This window comes from Mesoplodon mirus (genome assembly GCF_964341445.2).
Source record: "Mesoplodon mirus genome assembly, chromosome: 19".
NCBI classification, from domain to species: Eukaryota; Metazoa; Chordata; class Mammalia; order Artiodactyla; family Ziphiidae; genus Mesoplodon; species Mesoplodon mirus.
In genome coordinates, this window is record NC_138995.1 from 3,616,676 (window position 1) to 3,632,053 (window position 15,378).

General features: G+C 50.8%; 1 protein-coding gene across 10 annotated transcripts in view; it reads right to left on the reverse strand.

The window, feature by feature from the left end:
- Positions 1-509: 509 nt before the first annotated feature.
- GSE1 (Gse1 coiled-coil protein) overlaps positions 510-15,378 on the reverse strand; it is a 425,485-nt gene continuing 410,616 nt past the window's right edge. For all 10 annotated transcript variants that reach the window (XM_082607675.1, XM_082607677.1, XM_082607682.1 and 7 more), the window contains 7 exons: positions 14,299-14,411; positions 13,790-14,060; positions 12,251-12,364; positions 11,097-11,462; positions 9,146-9,427; positions 5,132-5,235; positions 510-4,421 (listed from right to left, as the gene is read on the reverse strand). In XM_082607675.1, the coding sequence (XP_082463801.1) occupies positions 4,287-4,421; positions 5,132-5,235; positions 9,146-9,427; positions 11,097-11,462; positions 12,251-12,364; positions 13,790-14,060; positions 14,299-14,411 (1,385 nt within the window). In that variant the 3' untranslated portion in view covers positions 510-4,286. The remainder of the gene's footprint in view (positions 4,422-5,131; positions 5,236-9,145; positions 9,428-11,096; positions 11,463-12,250; positions 12,365-13,789; positions 14,061-14,298; positions 14,412-15,378) is intronic.

The following is a 15,378-nucleotide window of genomic DNA, read 5'->3' on the forward strand; positions in this document are numbered from 1 at the left end:
ACATGCCATCTCGAGGGTTATGAAGGGTGTACGTGCGTGATCAGCGGGGCCTAAAGAATATCTGCTGGTGTTTTTACCCTTCAGTGTTTAAAATACAAACTTACTTCAAGTTGCTCAAGCACTATTCCTCCGTCCCAGATGGGTACCCAGATGTCCCTCTCACAAGCATCTATTGTTTAAGCACCAAAGGGCCGCACATGGAGGGATGAGGACCCAGAAGACCTGGTCTCATCACTTAAGAGAGGACAGGACTTGTCTTTTCCTCTCTCTCTTATGCAGAATCCTTCAGGTTTAGTCTGGGGGATCTTCTAGAATGAAACCACATGTTAGTGTGGCGGTTTAGGAGTCCTGTGTATCTCAGATCTCACCCCGAGTCCCCTTCTCTTAAAACCTGGCTGAGGCACAGTCGAATCTGTCTTCACACTTTACCTGTAAAGCTGTGTAATTGTTGAGCTCTTATTTTTATTTTTTGGCCTTATTATAACATAGAAAAGATTTTTCTCTTAAGATGATTTAGGAAGATTTTATTTTTTTGGATGTTGTCAGAAATTACAGCAATATATTCATAAATACCTAATTACTACATTCAACAAATAATATTACAATACAGTTAATTCAAACAAGTACACTTAGAACAGGTTTAATTTCACAGCATCTAAACTGCCCCCCAGAGTGACCGAGGCACCGTTCCTCCTCCTTCCATGTACTGGCTGACTGTTCTAGCAGTTAACTGTTGTAGCGTAGGTACATACAGAGTAACACAACTGATGGATTAGCGTGGTCTTCCTCGGGTCAAGGTAGAGTTAAGGAGTTAAGGTTAAGCGCTGGATCGGAAAGCTGGGGACAGGCTACTGCAAGTAGTAAAGTTGATAGTGTGGTTACTTGGAAGAGGACAGGGCTGCTGCGAAGTGGCTAATCCACGCTGTGCGATGAACAGCATCGCGGTGCTGACCATCTCCATCTGGTGGCAGGTCCCTGGAACTTGCTACACTTTAAGCCGTGGCCCAGAGGGAGAGGGGGGTATGCAATCTAATTTTGGAGATGTGACAGCATTGTGAGCTACTTGACGAAACACCATCACATACAAACGTAAGACTTCCTGTTAGAATACTTTAATGCTTCGCTACTTTGCTGAAGGTGTGGGCTCCTTTTAATATTCTTTGAGTTTCCCTGAGGGTGTATTCTATGAGCATGTTAACGCCAGTTAAGTGTTTTGATTCCTTTAGAATATAGACTACACTGTTGAAGAGCCTCTCTTGGTCACTTATCTGAGATAATGGATTAAGATTATGGTGTTTCATGTCAGTTTGGCTTGTTTCTACGTGTGGCGCCAAGTTTGGGGGAAAGCTCTGGGTTGTTGCTAATGATCTGATTAAATGCAGAACCACACGACTCGCTTTTGGAAGGGATCCCGCACAGGTTTAGCGAAACCCCCTTCAGAGGGCAGACAGCAGCCGTCTCTCCCAGGTCCCGTGGGAAGACACAGGTCGTGAAGGACTGTTCACAAAAATACTGACACAGAAGTTCCATGGTCAGTTCTACAGCAAATGTGGTGCACTTATGAACTTTGTCTTTCAAACTCAATGTGAAACAGCTGAACAAAAAGCTTCAGGGATTCCATATTTCTCTGTCAGTTTTTAAGCCCAAACTGAAAAGAGGCTCTGACGCTACCATGCTCTTGTTTTCAGATTATAAAACTAATTATTAAATGGAGCCAAAAAACCCCCAAGATTGGGTACTATGTCTCAGTGGTGCACTTTTGTTTTCAAAAGACACTTTGTTACCTTTTTCTTAGTTTATTCATGTCGCCTTATGGGTTTGTATTTATATTCTGATTGTCCTATTACTTCTTGAGCCTTAGAATATTCAGAGACCCTCACAGGTAGGTGGGAGTATGGGGAAGCAGAGTGATGGAGCAGCTCAGAGGCGGGGCAGGGGGAAGGCAGTTAGTTCTAGCTCAGTGACACAGCCTCACCCCTGGGCAGGCATCCCTTTATAACCTGCATGCTGCGTCCTCCTCCCCAAAAGCAAAACACCAGCAGACACAGGCACTCCCCTCAGGTGGTAACAGGATGGGGCTGTGCAAGTTATCAGATCTACTTATCCCTTTGCTTTTTGGCCAGGACCCCTACCAGAGCCGAGGAGCAAAGGCATCCAGACATTTTCTACTACGGAGGGAGGAGGACTGGGGCGAAGCGTTAAGATGTAACCCTTAGGCCTTCAGAGACAGCAAGCAGATTTTAGGTAGAGAAATTCAGTGACATTTTGCCCTGATCGTTGGCAGTGGCGCTCCCTCTAAACACCTGTCGCCACCTGTGGCACATGGCGCTCTGTGTCTTTGCAGGGGAGGAGGCCCCCGGGAGAGCCCTTAGTTATCGTCAAGTCGTTTCTGTAGAGAGAAAAGCACTTGCTGACTGCTGATAATACTGGCGGCACTTTTTGTCTGAGTTTGCTAATAACTGGAAGATTCTTGGCAGACATACAAAGCAAACTGTGTGGGAACAGATAAAGTGACACAATGCCATCTGCCAGCAAGCTGTTCCGCGCAGCTAAGGTCTGGGGCCGAAGGCATGGCCACTGATCACAGTGAGTAGCCTTCCTGAAGGTCAGCCAGCCCTTCCCCTGGCCCAGGGCGTGACGCTCGGGTCCCCTCCCCTCCCCCAGAGAGACCAACCACTGGCTGCTTTGGCCTCTGGTTCAGGCCCATTTGGGCAAGAGATGCCTTCCTGATCTCGATTTCACACTGCCTGAACCTGCAATAACGGGGGAAAGAAGGGAGGGCTACCCCCATGCTTCGCATTGAAATGATCATCCCCGTTCCTAGCCGCTCCTGTGGTTGGCACAGTAAGTCAGTCCAAGAAGAGAAGTCCTGCGCAGACACTGTTCACCCTACTTTCAGGCTGGTACAAAGCTTTGCATCTAAATAAATAAACCCTATACAGTTTCTACTTTGCACCTGCGCAGACTGCTGTAAGACACCTCAGCATCCTGTCCCAGCAGCCGCTCCCTTCCTCAGAGGCTCTTAACGAAGCGCACACACCGTGTCCACCCGGCTCCCACTGGAGCCCGCCCCTCCTCGCTTCACAGCATGGGCGGTGGTGAACTGGCTGCTGTCCGGAGCAGGGGCGGGCGCAGGAGGAGGTAAGACGGAACCATGGCTTTCTACATCATCATTCTGGTGCAACTCAAAAAGGAAGGGATCGCATAGGCGCCAGTGGTAAGCTCTTTTACTTTTCTTCTTCTTTAATTTTTTAAAAAAACACTTCAATATCTTAATGTCCTGACCAGCAGCAGTACACACACTAAAAGCAAGGGTTTTTTTTTTTTTTTGCCCAGAAAAACAAAACAAAAACAAACAAAACCCCAAACAGGAAAACAAACAACAAAAATCCCTCCAAACCACATATCAAAAATGGCAGGCTTTTTTATAACAATAATTAAAGTAATAAAAACATACAAAACTTTTTTTAATATATATACACAGTACAAGGCTGAAGCACCTTTGACTTTCCTCTCAAAAATTTACGTTTGTATGAAAACACCCCTACCGCAGTAACAATCTGGTGGGTGTGAATAAATGTGTACATAGAGCTCTGTACATTTCCCCCCGTGAAGTAATAAAAAGGTACCTTCAGTTTGTTGATACGCTTTTTACCTTTAGGTAAGGTAAGAGCTTTTCTGGGGAAAAGCCTTTGGGTAAGGCTTCAGCACTGTTGCTTTGTGTGCTCCTAGGACCTGTTGCTTTGAAGAAATTTTTGCAGAAAAAGTAACTGAAATAAGCCCTTTACTTAAAAATGCACCCCACCTTCCTTCCACTGAAGTAGGTCTCAGTCCCGGGGAGGACTGAGACCGGCCACCACCCCCTGCAGCCAGAACAACCTGGGTTCTCGAGGCCCAGTAACATGGCAACACGAGACAGAACACCAACGGTCCGATCCAATCTTACACACCCAGGGGCTAGAAATGATTGCATTTTAGTGTTGGTAATGGAGCCTTTCATCTTCAGATTAAAAAATCATGATGTGGGGAAAGAATAAAACTGCCTTTAAAAAGAAAAAACTGGGTGTCCTACAGGGGTTGCTCGCTGAATTACAAAGGCGGTTCAACTGCATCGAAGTCAAGGCAGGTTCGTCCTTTTTTCTGGAGCCCGGAATCCTCTGCTTCATGCATGGCACATTCTCATTTTTTTAAGCTTCAAACCTCCCAGTGAAAAATATTAAATATTCAAGGTAATAAAATAGATAATATTTCTATACTATAGGTTCGGCCTAGTGCAAGGGAAACCGTCACCTAGGATATCCCTTAAAGTAACCTCTAGGCCAATGCATTGCAGGCAACGCAAGGCACTTCCGTAAGTGATCCAGTTCTGCCTGGAGTCGCTCCCTTTCTGAAACAATCTTCTGTTTCTGGCTCCGCAACTCCTGGAGAGAGAGAGAGAAATTCACGTGAAGCACTCATGTCACACGGTAAGCAGACGTGTGTGGGGAACGCATGAATGCGCCGGAGGCCAACCTTCAGCACTTAGAACCAGTTCTCACTGTCCCCGAGGTTTCGGATTCTTACAGTACCTGCGCGCGCTCATGGGAACAGTGTCTGGTGCTGTCGCAGCTTCAACCCTGAGACTTGAAAAATGAGCCCTGCCGCTATAGAACTTTGGCTGCTTCAGGAGTGGCCAAGATGTAAGACCCGATCTGAGACAAGCCCCCAGCCGGTGGGTGGGAGGAAGCACAGCTGCAGGGCTGAGCCTGGCCGGGGGGTGGGGGGTGGGGGAGTCCGACTCGCCTCAAGAGCTTTCCTCCCTCCATCCTCCTGAGCAAATCACAGGGGCGGGGGAGACTGACGCAGGCAATAAGTAATTCCTCTGAAGGCATATATACACAGCATCGTCACCCTTCCGGGATCAACAGTCTGCAAATGAACGGCGCTTCCCTCCTTAGGCAAATCTTGGGTATTCCCCGCTAAGACTGTTTTCATCTCTCAAGGGCAAAACTTCCCTTCCAAACTTGTCTGTATGGGTGCTCTTGAACCCAGACTCGAAAGGCTGAACAAAACTAAGCACTATGTGTTTAAGAAAAACCCCCAGGAGCTGATTTTCATTCCCTTCCCCCGCGTGTGGAGCCCTGGGACTCACCGCCATGCTGTGGGAGAGCTGCTCGGCCGTGAGACTGAGGCTGTAGTGCTGGGCCTCCAGCCGCCTGCACTGCGTCTGTAACACCTGCCGCTCTAGATTTTGCTCTGAAAAGACAAGCGATGTTGACACATTTCCTGTATGCAGGGGCCACAGGCCTGGCGAGTGTTCCCCTCTCTCTAGAGCAGCCAGCAAAAAGCCCTCTCCTTTGGACCACACGGCTCCCAGCCCTCTCCATCATGCTGGTAAGTACGTTAAGTATCACTAAAGTAAATCCAACCCAGTGGAATGAGGACCAAGGATCCAGCATCAAAAGGCAATTTTAAGGGATCCAGGTTAGCAAGTAATTAAGGGTAAATGTATAGCCTTAAAATGCATTTTTCAAAAAGAAAGATAAAAAGACAAGGGTTAGGTATGAAAACTTTTAAGCTGTTAAAAATTTATAGTTTTAATGAGTAAAATAAAATCTCTGCCTTTCCAAAAGATACTGAGCCTGGTTTTAGCAGGAGAGTGACTTCAAACCATCAAGAACAAATCCCTGCTTTAACAGTCTCCTCAATAAGTGGTGCTGGGAAAAGTAGACAGCTACATGTAAAAGAATGAAATTTGGAACACTCCCTAACACAAAAATAAACCCAAAATGGATTAAAGACCTAAATGTAAGACCAGATACCATAACACTCTTAGAGGAAAACATAGTCAGTCAGAGAACACTCCCTGACATAAACTGCAGCAAGATCTTTTTTGATCCACCTCCTAGAGTAATGAAAATAAAAAACAAATGGGACTGAATTAAAGGTTTTGTACAGCAGTGGACAAGACAACGCACATAATGGGAGAATATATTTGCAATAATGAGACCCACGAGGAATTAGTGTCCAAAATATACAAACAGCTCCTGCAGCTCAGTATCAAAAAAAAACGACCCAATCAAAAAAAAAAAAAAGGGCAGAAGATCTAAACAGACATTTCTCCAGAGAAGACACAGAGATGGCCAAAAAGCACATGAGAAGATGCTCAACATCACTAATTATTAGAGAAATGCAAATCAAAACCACAACAAGGTACCACCTCACACTGGTCAGAATGACCATCATCAAGAAATCTACAAACAATAAATGCTGGAGAGGGTGTGGAGAAAAGGGAACCCTCCTGTATAAGCTGGTGCAGCCACGATGGACAGGAGTACGGAGGTTCCTCAGAAAACTAAAAAAAGAATTACCATAAGATCCAGCAATCCCACTCATGGGCATATATCTGGAAAAAACCATGATTCGAAAGGATACGTGCACCCCAACGTTCATTGCAGCACTATTTACAATAGCCAGGACATGGAGGCCACCCAAATGTCCATCGACAGAGGAACGGATAAAGATGTGGACATAACATACAATGGAATAGTACTCAGCCAGAAAGAACAAAATAATACCATTTGTAGCAACATGGATAGACCTGGAGATGGTCATACTGAGCGAAGTCAGAAAAAGACAAACATCATATGATATCACCTGTATGTGGAATCTAGAGAAATGGTACAAATGAACTTATTTACAATACAGAAATAAAGTCACAGATGTAGAAAACAAACTTACGGCTACCAGGGGGGAAAGTGGGGGGAGCGATAAATTGGGGAGACTGGGATTGACATGTGCACACTACTATATGTAAAATATGTAACTAATAAGGATCTACTGTATAGCACAGGGAACTCAGTACTCTGTAATGGCCTATATGAGAAAAGAATCTAAAAAAGAGTGGATACATGTATATATATATACAACTGAATCACTGTGCTGTCCACGTGAACTAACACAGTGTAAATCAACTCTACTCCAAGAAAAAAAGAAAAAGAATAAATCCCTCCTTTATATGAAGTGTTTCAGAGAGTGGAAGCCAGGGAAGGCTACCTGACTGATTTTATAGAAGCTAGAACAATCATGATAGCAGGATAAAGTACAATAAAATCAATCTAATACCACTTAAGAATATAAATTAAAAATCTTAGAAGTACTAACAAATCAAATTCAGCAAGGAGTAAGCAACATCAGAAAACATCAATAGGTGAAAAACAAGGTTGTCATCTCAGTAAATCTAGAAAATACATTAGTTGACTTCCAACAACCGCACACCAGAAAACTCAGCAGCAACTTACTGGAGCGCTTGTAAAGTTTCACAGAAAACAGCCCCATAGGTGTCCCTGTTCAACAGCCTACAAATGGTCCTAGGCGATGCAGCGTGACAAAAAAAAAGGAAATGTATACAAATTCAAAAGGAAAGAATGAAACTTTCTGTTGGCAGGCCTGATCATCTGTGATCATCCAAGGAAAAAGGGACAAAAACTAAAATATCCCCAGTAACAACAACTAGGTGAGACCTAAAGCTAGATCGGATAAAAGGAAAGTCAACCGCTTACGGAGCAAAGATGATTTAACGCCATATTCATAGGTGGAATAACATCACCATCAACGATGTCCATTTCCCCCAAATCTATAAAATCAGTGTACCTGAAAATCTAACAGTTTTTTGGGTGGAACAAAAAAGGCGATCCTAAAATTCACCAGGGAAAGCCAAGGGCCAAGAACAGCTGAGCTGTCAGAAAAGTCCGGGTGAGTTACTCCAGACAACAGGGAGCTGCAAAGCTACAGCAGTGACACAGGGACAGGCCAAGAGAGCGCCCGGAGACAGGCCTGGGCACGTGGGGAGGACACTGCCTGCCAGGGGCACACCCCATGGGGGGGAGGGTACCCCGTAAGCCTCCAGGATAATTGGCTGTCTGCGTGGGAAAGAAGGAGTTACACTGCTACCTTACTCCATCCACAGAAAGGAGTTCTACGCCTAAGCAAAGCAGAACTTGAAGACTTAGAAGGAAATGCATTTGTTATCATGTCCTTGGGGTAGGGAAGGAATTCCAACAAGGCGCCGAAAAATAAACCCAGAAAAGATGGATACATTTCACTGTGTTAAAATAAAAAGGAATGCTATTAACACATCTCCTCCTGGATATATATGCACTTAATAAATTCAAAATGAGGCTTTCATTTGAAGGAGAAAAGGAAGCAAAATGTAGGAGTTGATACTATACATAAAATAGGGTAAACAACAAGGTCTTACTGTATAGCACAGGGAACTAACTATATTGAATATTCTGTGATAAACCCAAAATGGAAAAGAACTGAATGTATAACCGAATCACTGCTACACACCTAAAAATAACACTACATTGTAAATCAAAAAGTAAATAAACAAAATGTAGGAATTGACCCTGGTTGTGGCTATGTGGGCATTCCTTTTGATTGTACTCGGTGCATTTTAAAATGCTTACTTTAAAATATTTGAAATGATCATGATATTCATGATAAAAATGAAGACTCCTGTATGATAACGGTAAACAGAATTTGGGAGTGGCAGTGGCCTGGGTTTTGACATGCTGGTGTCCATCAAGGGTTCGCCTCCTGTACAAAGCACCAGTCCAGGAGGACCACAGAGCATGTGGGGGACACCGCCACGTCGCAGAGACGCTGCACACTTGAGCAGCCTGGCCATGTGGGGCTCGGCTAAGTGACGCACCTTTGCACTTTCCAGGACCCTTGTACGTAGGCGCAAGTGTCAGGACTGACTGACGGAATGTTTCGAAGTGCAATGGAAGACAGCAGAGGGCGAGCAGGCCCAGGTTTGCGCCGTCATGCTGAGTGGGGACAGGCACCTGGTGCTTAAATTCCTCCAGTGAGGGCGGCCTCAGGTTAGTCCGTGAGGAACTGCCCCTGTAAGCCGGCCCGGGCACCCACAGAAGCCCGAGGAACGGTTCTGGAAATAGGCGAAACGGCTGACGGAGACGTACCTTCCGGTGTTTCTGCCTAGTTGTGGCCCAGGGACCCCAAGAACCTTGAGTGCTAGTGCCACGACTTAGAAACAATCCCCAGCCCGGCGACAAAATCTGGCGCCAACTGGCCTATTAAGCTTTCCTTCCCCGTCTTTCCCGGGCCCTCGCCTGGGCCTGCCTCCCGCGCCCCTGCGTACCTTCTACGTGTTCCTGGTAAGCTTCAAAAATGGCCTCGATCCCGTGCCACTTGCGCTTGGGGGGCTCCTCGTCGTCGTCCTCTCCGTCGTCGTCGTCCTCCTCCTCCTCCGAGTCCGGGTCCGCCTCCTGTGCCAGGGGGCCCTTCCTCCCGGCGGGGGGCTCCTGAGGCCCTTCGCGCTGGGGCAGAGGCAGCCGGCTGGAGGACCGCAGTTCGGGGATGTTGTAGTGGACAGAGGCGTCGACGCTGTGGTTCTGCTCTGCAGACAGCACAGCTGCACTTCCTGGGGAAGAGAAGACGGCTCATCACAGGGCCTGTGGGGACCTGTGCTGGGGGCAGGCGACAGAGTCAGTGTGACTGAGGTCTCCCCGCGGACAAGACGAAGCATGGTGAGGCCTGTGCCCTTCGGAGACCAAAGACGGCACCATCAGGAGGGCTGAAAAGAGCCATAAAGACGGCAGCAGGTAGAGCAACTAAGCCCGTGTGCCACAACTACCGAGCCTGCGCCCTACAGCCCATAAGCCACCACTACTGAGCCCGCGCGCCTAGAGCCCATGCTCCACAACAAGAGAAGCCACTGCAATGAGAAGCCCGCTCGCCGCAACTAGACAAGAACCCATGTGCAGCAACGAAGACCCAGTGCAGCCATAAATAAATATTAAGACGGCAGCAGGCCTGGATTCAATTAATCGCACCACGTGTACGAGATCAGCTGTGTTAGGCCCTGAGCTTCGACATCTGTGAAACTGTGGGTTTGAGCTTGGTCTACAGCAGGCCCTCGGTAAGTATCAGCCCCCGCTCCTCAGGAAATGCAGGTGCTCCAAGTCCCTGAACACACCCCGTGCCCTGCCGGCTACCAGGAGGCCGCTAGCCTGGTGGTGGTGGGGGGCCTGTGTAGACAAGGTCCTCTCTGCCTTGTGGCCCTGCTGCTGGTGGTCTAACAGGTTTCAGGTGCCTCCCCGCGTGGACAGCAGCCTTGGGCAGTCAGTGGGCCAGTACGGCCCAAACTGTCAGGGGCTGGGTGACTTTAAAGTCTGGACAAAACGGGTGTAACATCAGGGAATGGTTGAAACGAGGCAGGAAAAATGTGTCCTTGGGCCACCAAAAAGCCTCTGTGGGTGTGTCTTGAGGGGAGCACAGAGGGGTTTGATGTAGTCACACGGTCAAAACATTTCCTTCTTGAAAAATATGGTTCAAGTAAATTCACAACAAACTTCCAATGAAGTGCTCCTCCTGCCTTGGAGGGTGGTTTTCTTTTTAAAGATCACTGCAAAAACCACTGCCCTTTGCTTTTTGAGTATCATTTCATCTCTGCTGACAGCATTGATTACCTGAAGGATACTGACGTCAGAGCTGTATGTCTACAAGTACTGCTTACCTAGTCAGCTCTTCTAGGTTGCAGTAATAAAATGTCTTTTACAGGTTTGGCATGGGAACCACATTACTTTCTTCTGGCTGCTGGCGTGTACAGGAATTTATTTTACACTCAGTAGTGATTGAATCACTGAGGATTCTGTTCTCATCAACGGAAATGAAATGTACTGACCCCTGTTCTCTGACCTGCAGTGATTCCCACCAAAATGTCCAAGAGGCATGAATCTAGGGGCTCACACATGGGGCTGGAGCACCCAGTATGTCACACAAAGTGCTCGCTGGGCTTAGTTATTTCCAGGTGAGTCTGTAGGGGAAGCTGGGAAATCCCTCAGCTGTAGAAGGCATGGATCCTGTTTTTGCTGAAAAGGCTCCTCGGAGGGCCTTGTTAAATTCAGACAGCCTCTCTTGCTAAGCTTCCCTGACGTGTGGTCCAAGGAGCAGCAGCACCCGGGCACCCGCTCCAAGTGGTGCGCTCTCAGGCCCCACCCTAGACCTGCAGAGGCAGAACCTGCCTCTACCGTCAGGTGCCTCACGCATCCCAAGCAAGGCTCCTCAACAAAGCCAGGCGGCCTCGTTACCTCTGTGCTTCTGCAGGGCTTTCTGGGTGGACTGCAGGACGGACTCGTGGAACTGATGCGCGAACTCTTCCGCCACGAAGGGCTCCCACGGCTTGCTCTTCCCGTTGATGCCGTGGGACAGTGGCACGGGGATGTCCTTGGGCGCGGGGCCCCGGATGTAGTGGAGCATGCTCAGGCTCTTCTTGCCCCCAGGGGTCTCGCTCGGCCTGGCTTTCTCACCGCTGGCAGGGGCTGGCTCCTGGACTCGCTCTTGGGGCCGGAGCTGTTCCAGTCTCCCAGGCTCCGTGGCCTTCTGGATGTCAGACAAGGAAGCAGTGATACCCACAGGCTTCTCCGTATCCAGAGAGGCTTGCTGCGTGGCTGGTTCTTTTAGAGACAGAAAGTGAGGAACGTGTTAAGACCTGCAATGTGAACGGGCCAACCCTGACGTCCAGGGCTTACACTGAATGAAGACAGGACAAAGGACCCGGACTCTGGAGCCACTTAAGTAAAGGTCAGTGTGCACTGTGTGGTCTGAGACGGGGTGTGTTTAGCAGCAAGGCCATCCTTGAAAGGTGCCCCAGGAGGGCATCTGAGAAGAAGAAGAATCTGAAGGAAGAAGCAAGTCGCTTCCGGTCATCCAAAAGGCAGGAAGTTACGTAGCCCGACCCGACCAGAAAGATCCAATTAAGAGCTGAGAACAGGGCCAGACCAACAAGATTTCCTGCTCCGTCAGCAGGACAGTGCAGGAGAGTCAGAGCCACGAGAGAGAGAGAGAAGGTGTGAAAGCAGGTACTGGAGGGGCCTGCAAGGCAGAAAGAGCAAGACAAAGACACCAGGGAAGACAGTGAAGGGTGGATGGACGGGAGCACGGAGCCCAAGCAGCGGGTGCTGAGACCCGGGACACCACTGGGCGGGCGGACGGCAGCCAGAGCCACGCTGACCACCAGGCACAGTCTGCCGCAGCCGGGACCCTCCCCCGAACCCCCTGAGCCCCGACTGCCAAGGCTTGCGCTCCGGCCGAGGAGATCCTTCCCACGCGCAGGAAGCTTGAGAGAGAGATGGGGAGAAAGAAGCACGTGCTGTGTCCAGGAGGAAGACGACCTGGGGTGGTGGCCTGACCCTGGGCAGCCCCCGGGACAGTCCCAGGCGGTGGCGGATGGGGCTGGCCTTACCGCTCAGGGACCCAGCAGGACTGTCCCTCGGAGAGTTCCTGAGCGGGTCTGCCACCGCTGCTGACAGTGCCTTCTGCTTCATGGCCTGGAGCAGCTCAACAAGTCTCTCTTTGTCTATGAGAAAAGCAGCCCGAGATTAACAAGAGGATCGTGTCATTCCTGGGAGGGAAGGACAGCAGGAGTCCAGCCCAGGCCGTGACCGGCAGGCGTGAGTCCTTTAGAACGAGCAACACAGAGCCATGGGGACAGGCTAGGTTTAGAGGAAGAAACTGCACTTTACAGTGAGCCCAGATTCCTCTCAGCTTTTACTACGTGACATTTCAGGTGTGTTCGAGGACAGCTGTGTGTGTGCAGTGAATACCTGGTACCTGCGAGCTTCTGGGGATGAATTCTTACTTAAAAGAGAAAAAACTTGGCCCCGACACAGGAAGCAACCCCGAAGAGCCCCACAGAACCCTGGGAAGCACAGGCTGCTTCCTGACATAGTCTCCTCCCCGCCGCCTGCCACGCGAGTGCGAATCCCATGACGGCTGCCGTTTAGGGAAAAGGGACACCGACCCGGTGACATCTGATGCCACAGATTCCCGACGCAGTTCAGGGGCCTCTCACGGACTGAAGTGGCCACATCCCCGGCGGCTTTCCCTCCCGGAATTAAGTCAGGCAGAGAGATGCTCTTTACAAGCACAGCTATGCACGTTCCCAAGGATTTGCCCTGGTCATCGTGTCCCTGCCGCTTCAAGAGAAAGCAAGAACTCCAGCTCATGGGTTCAATACAGAAACTGAATGCTACACCCCCACTAACGAAATAAGTGAAAGCAACTAGATGACCAAGAAGCACTTTTGCTTTCCTCTTCCTTCTGGAAAGAGGTGAGTGAGCACCAGCAAGGGGAGCGTGGGGGTGTGTACCCCAGGAAGGCCTGGTTTTCACCTGCCCCACCATCCTGGCGCTGAGCGAGCGTGAGCGGCAGACCAAGGAAGCAGATGCCCCAGAAAGTGTTCAGACCGCACCACTCCTCCTGCATGGGCTCCAGCCCAAGAGTCAGCCCCAACATGGCCCTTGGTGGCCAGACCGATCTGGAAGCATCTCTCAGGGCAAATCGTCCAGTCACAGTGGGTGTCGGCTCTGCCCAGCGGCCACGAGAGCAGCCGCCGAGAGAAAGCGCCCGCTACCGAGAAGCCTGAGCACCTTGCTCGGGAAGGCGCAGGTCCACCCCACACCCAGGGCGGGTTGAAGGTGCTGGGAGAGCTGACAAGGGACAAGAGCAGGCATCAAGCTCACGGTGGGCTGTACACAGAACGTTAGCGCGTCTTCAATTCCACCCGGGATGAGACAAGAGAAAACAGGCTTTGAAGGGGGCCGTGCGAGTTTCCGACGGAGAGAAGTGTGACGGCGGAGACAGCGGGGCAAGTCTGTGAGAGCAGAGGGGAGCCAGGAGGAAGCCCGAGAGCCCCAGGACGCCCCCAGGAGCCCGTGGCCCCGCCTCCTTCCTCACAGACCCTCGGCCCTCCTGGTGAGGCCCCGCCCCGCCCAGGCCTCACCTTTCCTCTTCTCAGTGCTGATGTGGGTCAGGTTGAAGATGGTCAGGAACTTCCTCTTCTCCTCGAAGTTGGGGCTGCTGTTCATCTCGTCGGGGCTGTAGCGGGTGGACAGCGCCAGTCTCGGCGAAGGCGTCTGCCGCTTGCTCTGAACCGTCGGGGGCGACGGGCTTCTTTCTCTTAGCATCCGCCGCCGCTTCCTCCGCTTCTGGGTCAGCAATTCCTCCTTCTGCTGTTGGGTGGTCAAGCCAAAAAGTTGCAAAAACTCTAGCTTCTAGATTGGGAAAGAAAACAAATGAGTTTGAAACCACTGGCAGTGGCGTGCTTCCACTGACCCAGGGGCCCCTCCTGGGGTCCTCGAAGCTCTTGTGCCGTGGCCACTCCGTGCCGGGCCCGGGAGGAGGAGGGCCCTGACGGCGTCCCAACAAGCGTGGGAAAGCCCAGAGGCAGGCACCGAGGTGGGTGCCAGCATCCCAGCCCAGAGCCTGACCGCAGCGACGAACCCCAGATACCTCGGAGGACGTGTCCAACTTGAGGGGCGGCTGCTCGGCCACACAGCGGAGGTGGGCCCTGACCTCCTCTTCGTCACTCTCGTCGTAGGAGTCGTCCAGGTCATAGTAGTATCCTGGAGGAGGAACGGATCTATTCAGCTGGGCAGGGAGCCTCGATTCGCCAGTGGACACACACAGGGCACTCCACCTGGCAGGCCAGGCCCTACTGCCCTTTGAGCACCCCCAAAGCCAGATTCCTTTCACCCCAGGTGGAAATGTGCATTAACCCCTAGTCCTAGGGCTTCTCAGGGTTGGCAGGTGGGGGGCAGAAGGCAGGCACCAGGCCTCCCTTGGATCCACAGACCCAAGTGACCAGGCGGCCTCCTGGCCAACACCGATCCCCCAGCAGGGGACCGTCCATCACACAGGCCCGGGGCCACGTCCACGGCAGCCCAAGGCTGTCTGTGCACATCCGCTCCCTCCTGCTCGGGAAGGGACAGGCACACTCAGGTCCCCGTCCCCTCAAACGTATAGAGCATGCATGCAAGCAGAGAACAGAACCCCTGCACCCGAGGGCACCGGGGCTCTCCCTCTGCCTTCTCACAAGGTGAGTGGAGCAGAAAAATCTTTCTGGGGCTCTAAATTTAGCCTAGACCAACAACGCAGACCAACCAAGACTCACTCAGCCTTGGCCCCCGCTTCTGACTAAGAAGCTGAATTCAACACCATGCAGAAGAAACTGGTCTGGACCCAACCCCCCCTGGTCTGACGGGGTGAAGGTGGGGGACAGCCACGCTTGCCCTGGGCCTACTCGCCTGTTCTCCGTGGCTCTCTGGGGAACCCAGGGTGCCGCTGGCTGAGTCCCACCCTACCCTGTGCAGGAGCAAGGAGAGGCGGCCAGAGCTCCCGCCGTCCCCCGCCCCGCCCACCCGCCTGCAACTGGGACGGCAGCCCCAGGAGAGGAGTCCCCACTGGGCCCGGGCCGCGCTCTCGACAGCCTCCTCCCCTCTACGCTGCACTGTTAATACTTCAGACCGTCTTGCTGGCCTCTGTTCATCACCTATTAACTGTGTGTGTGTCTGTGGAACTGTTTTCACAGTC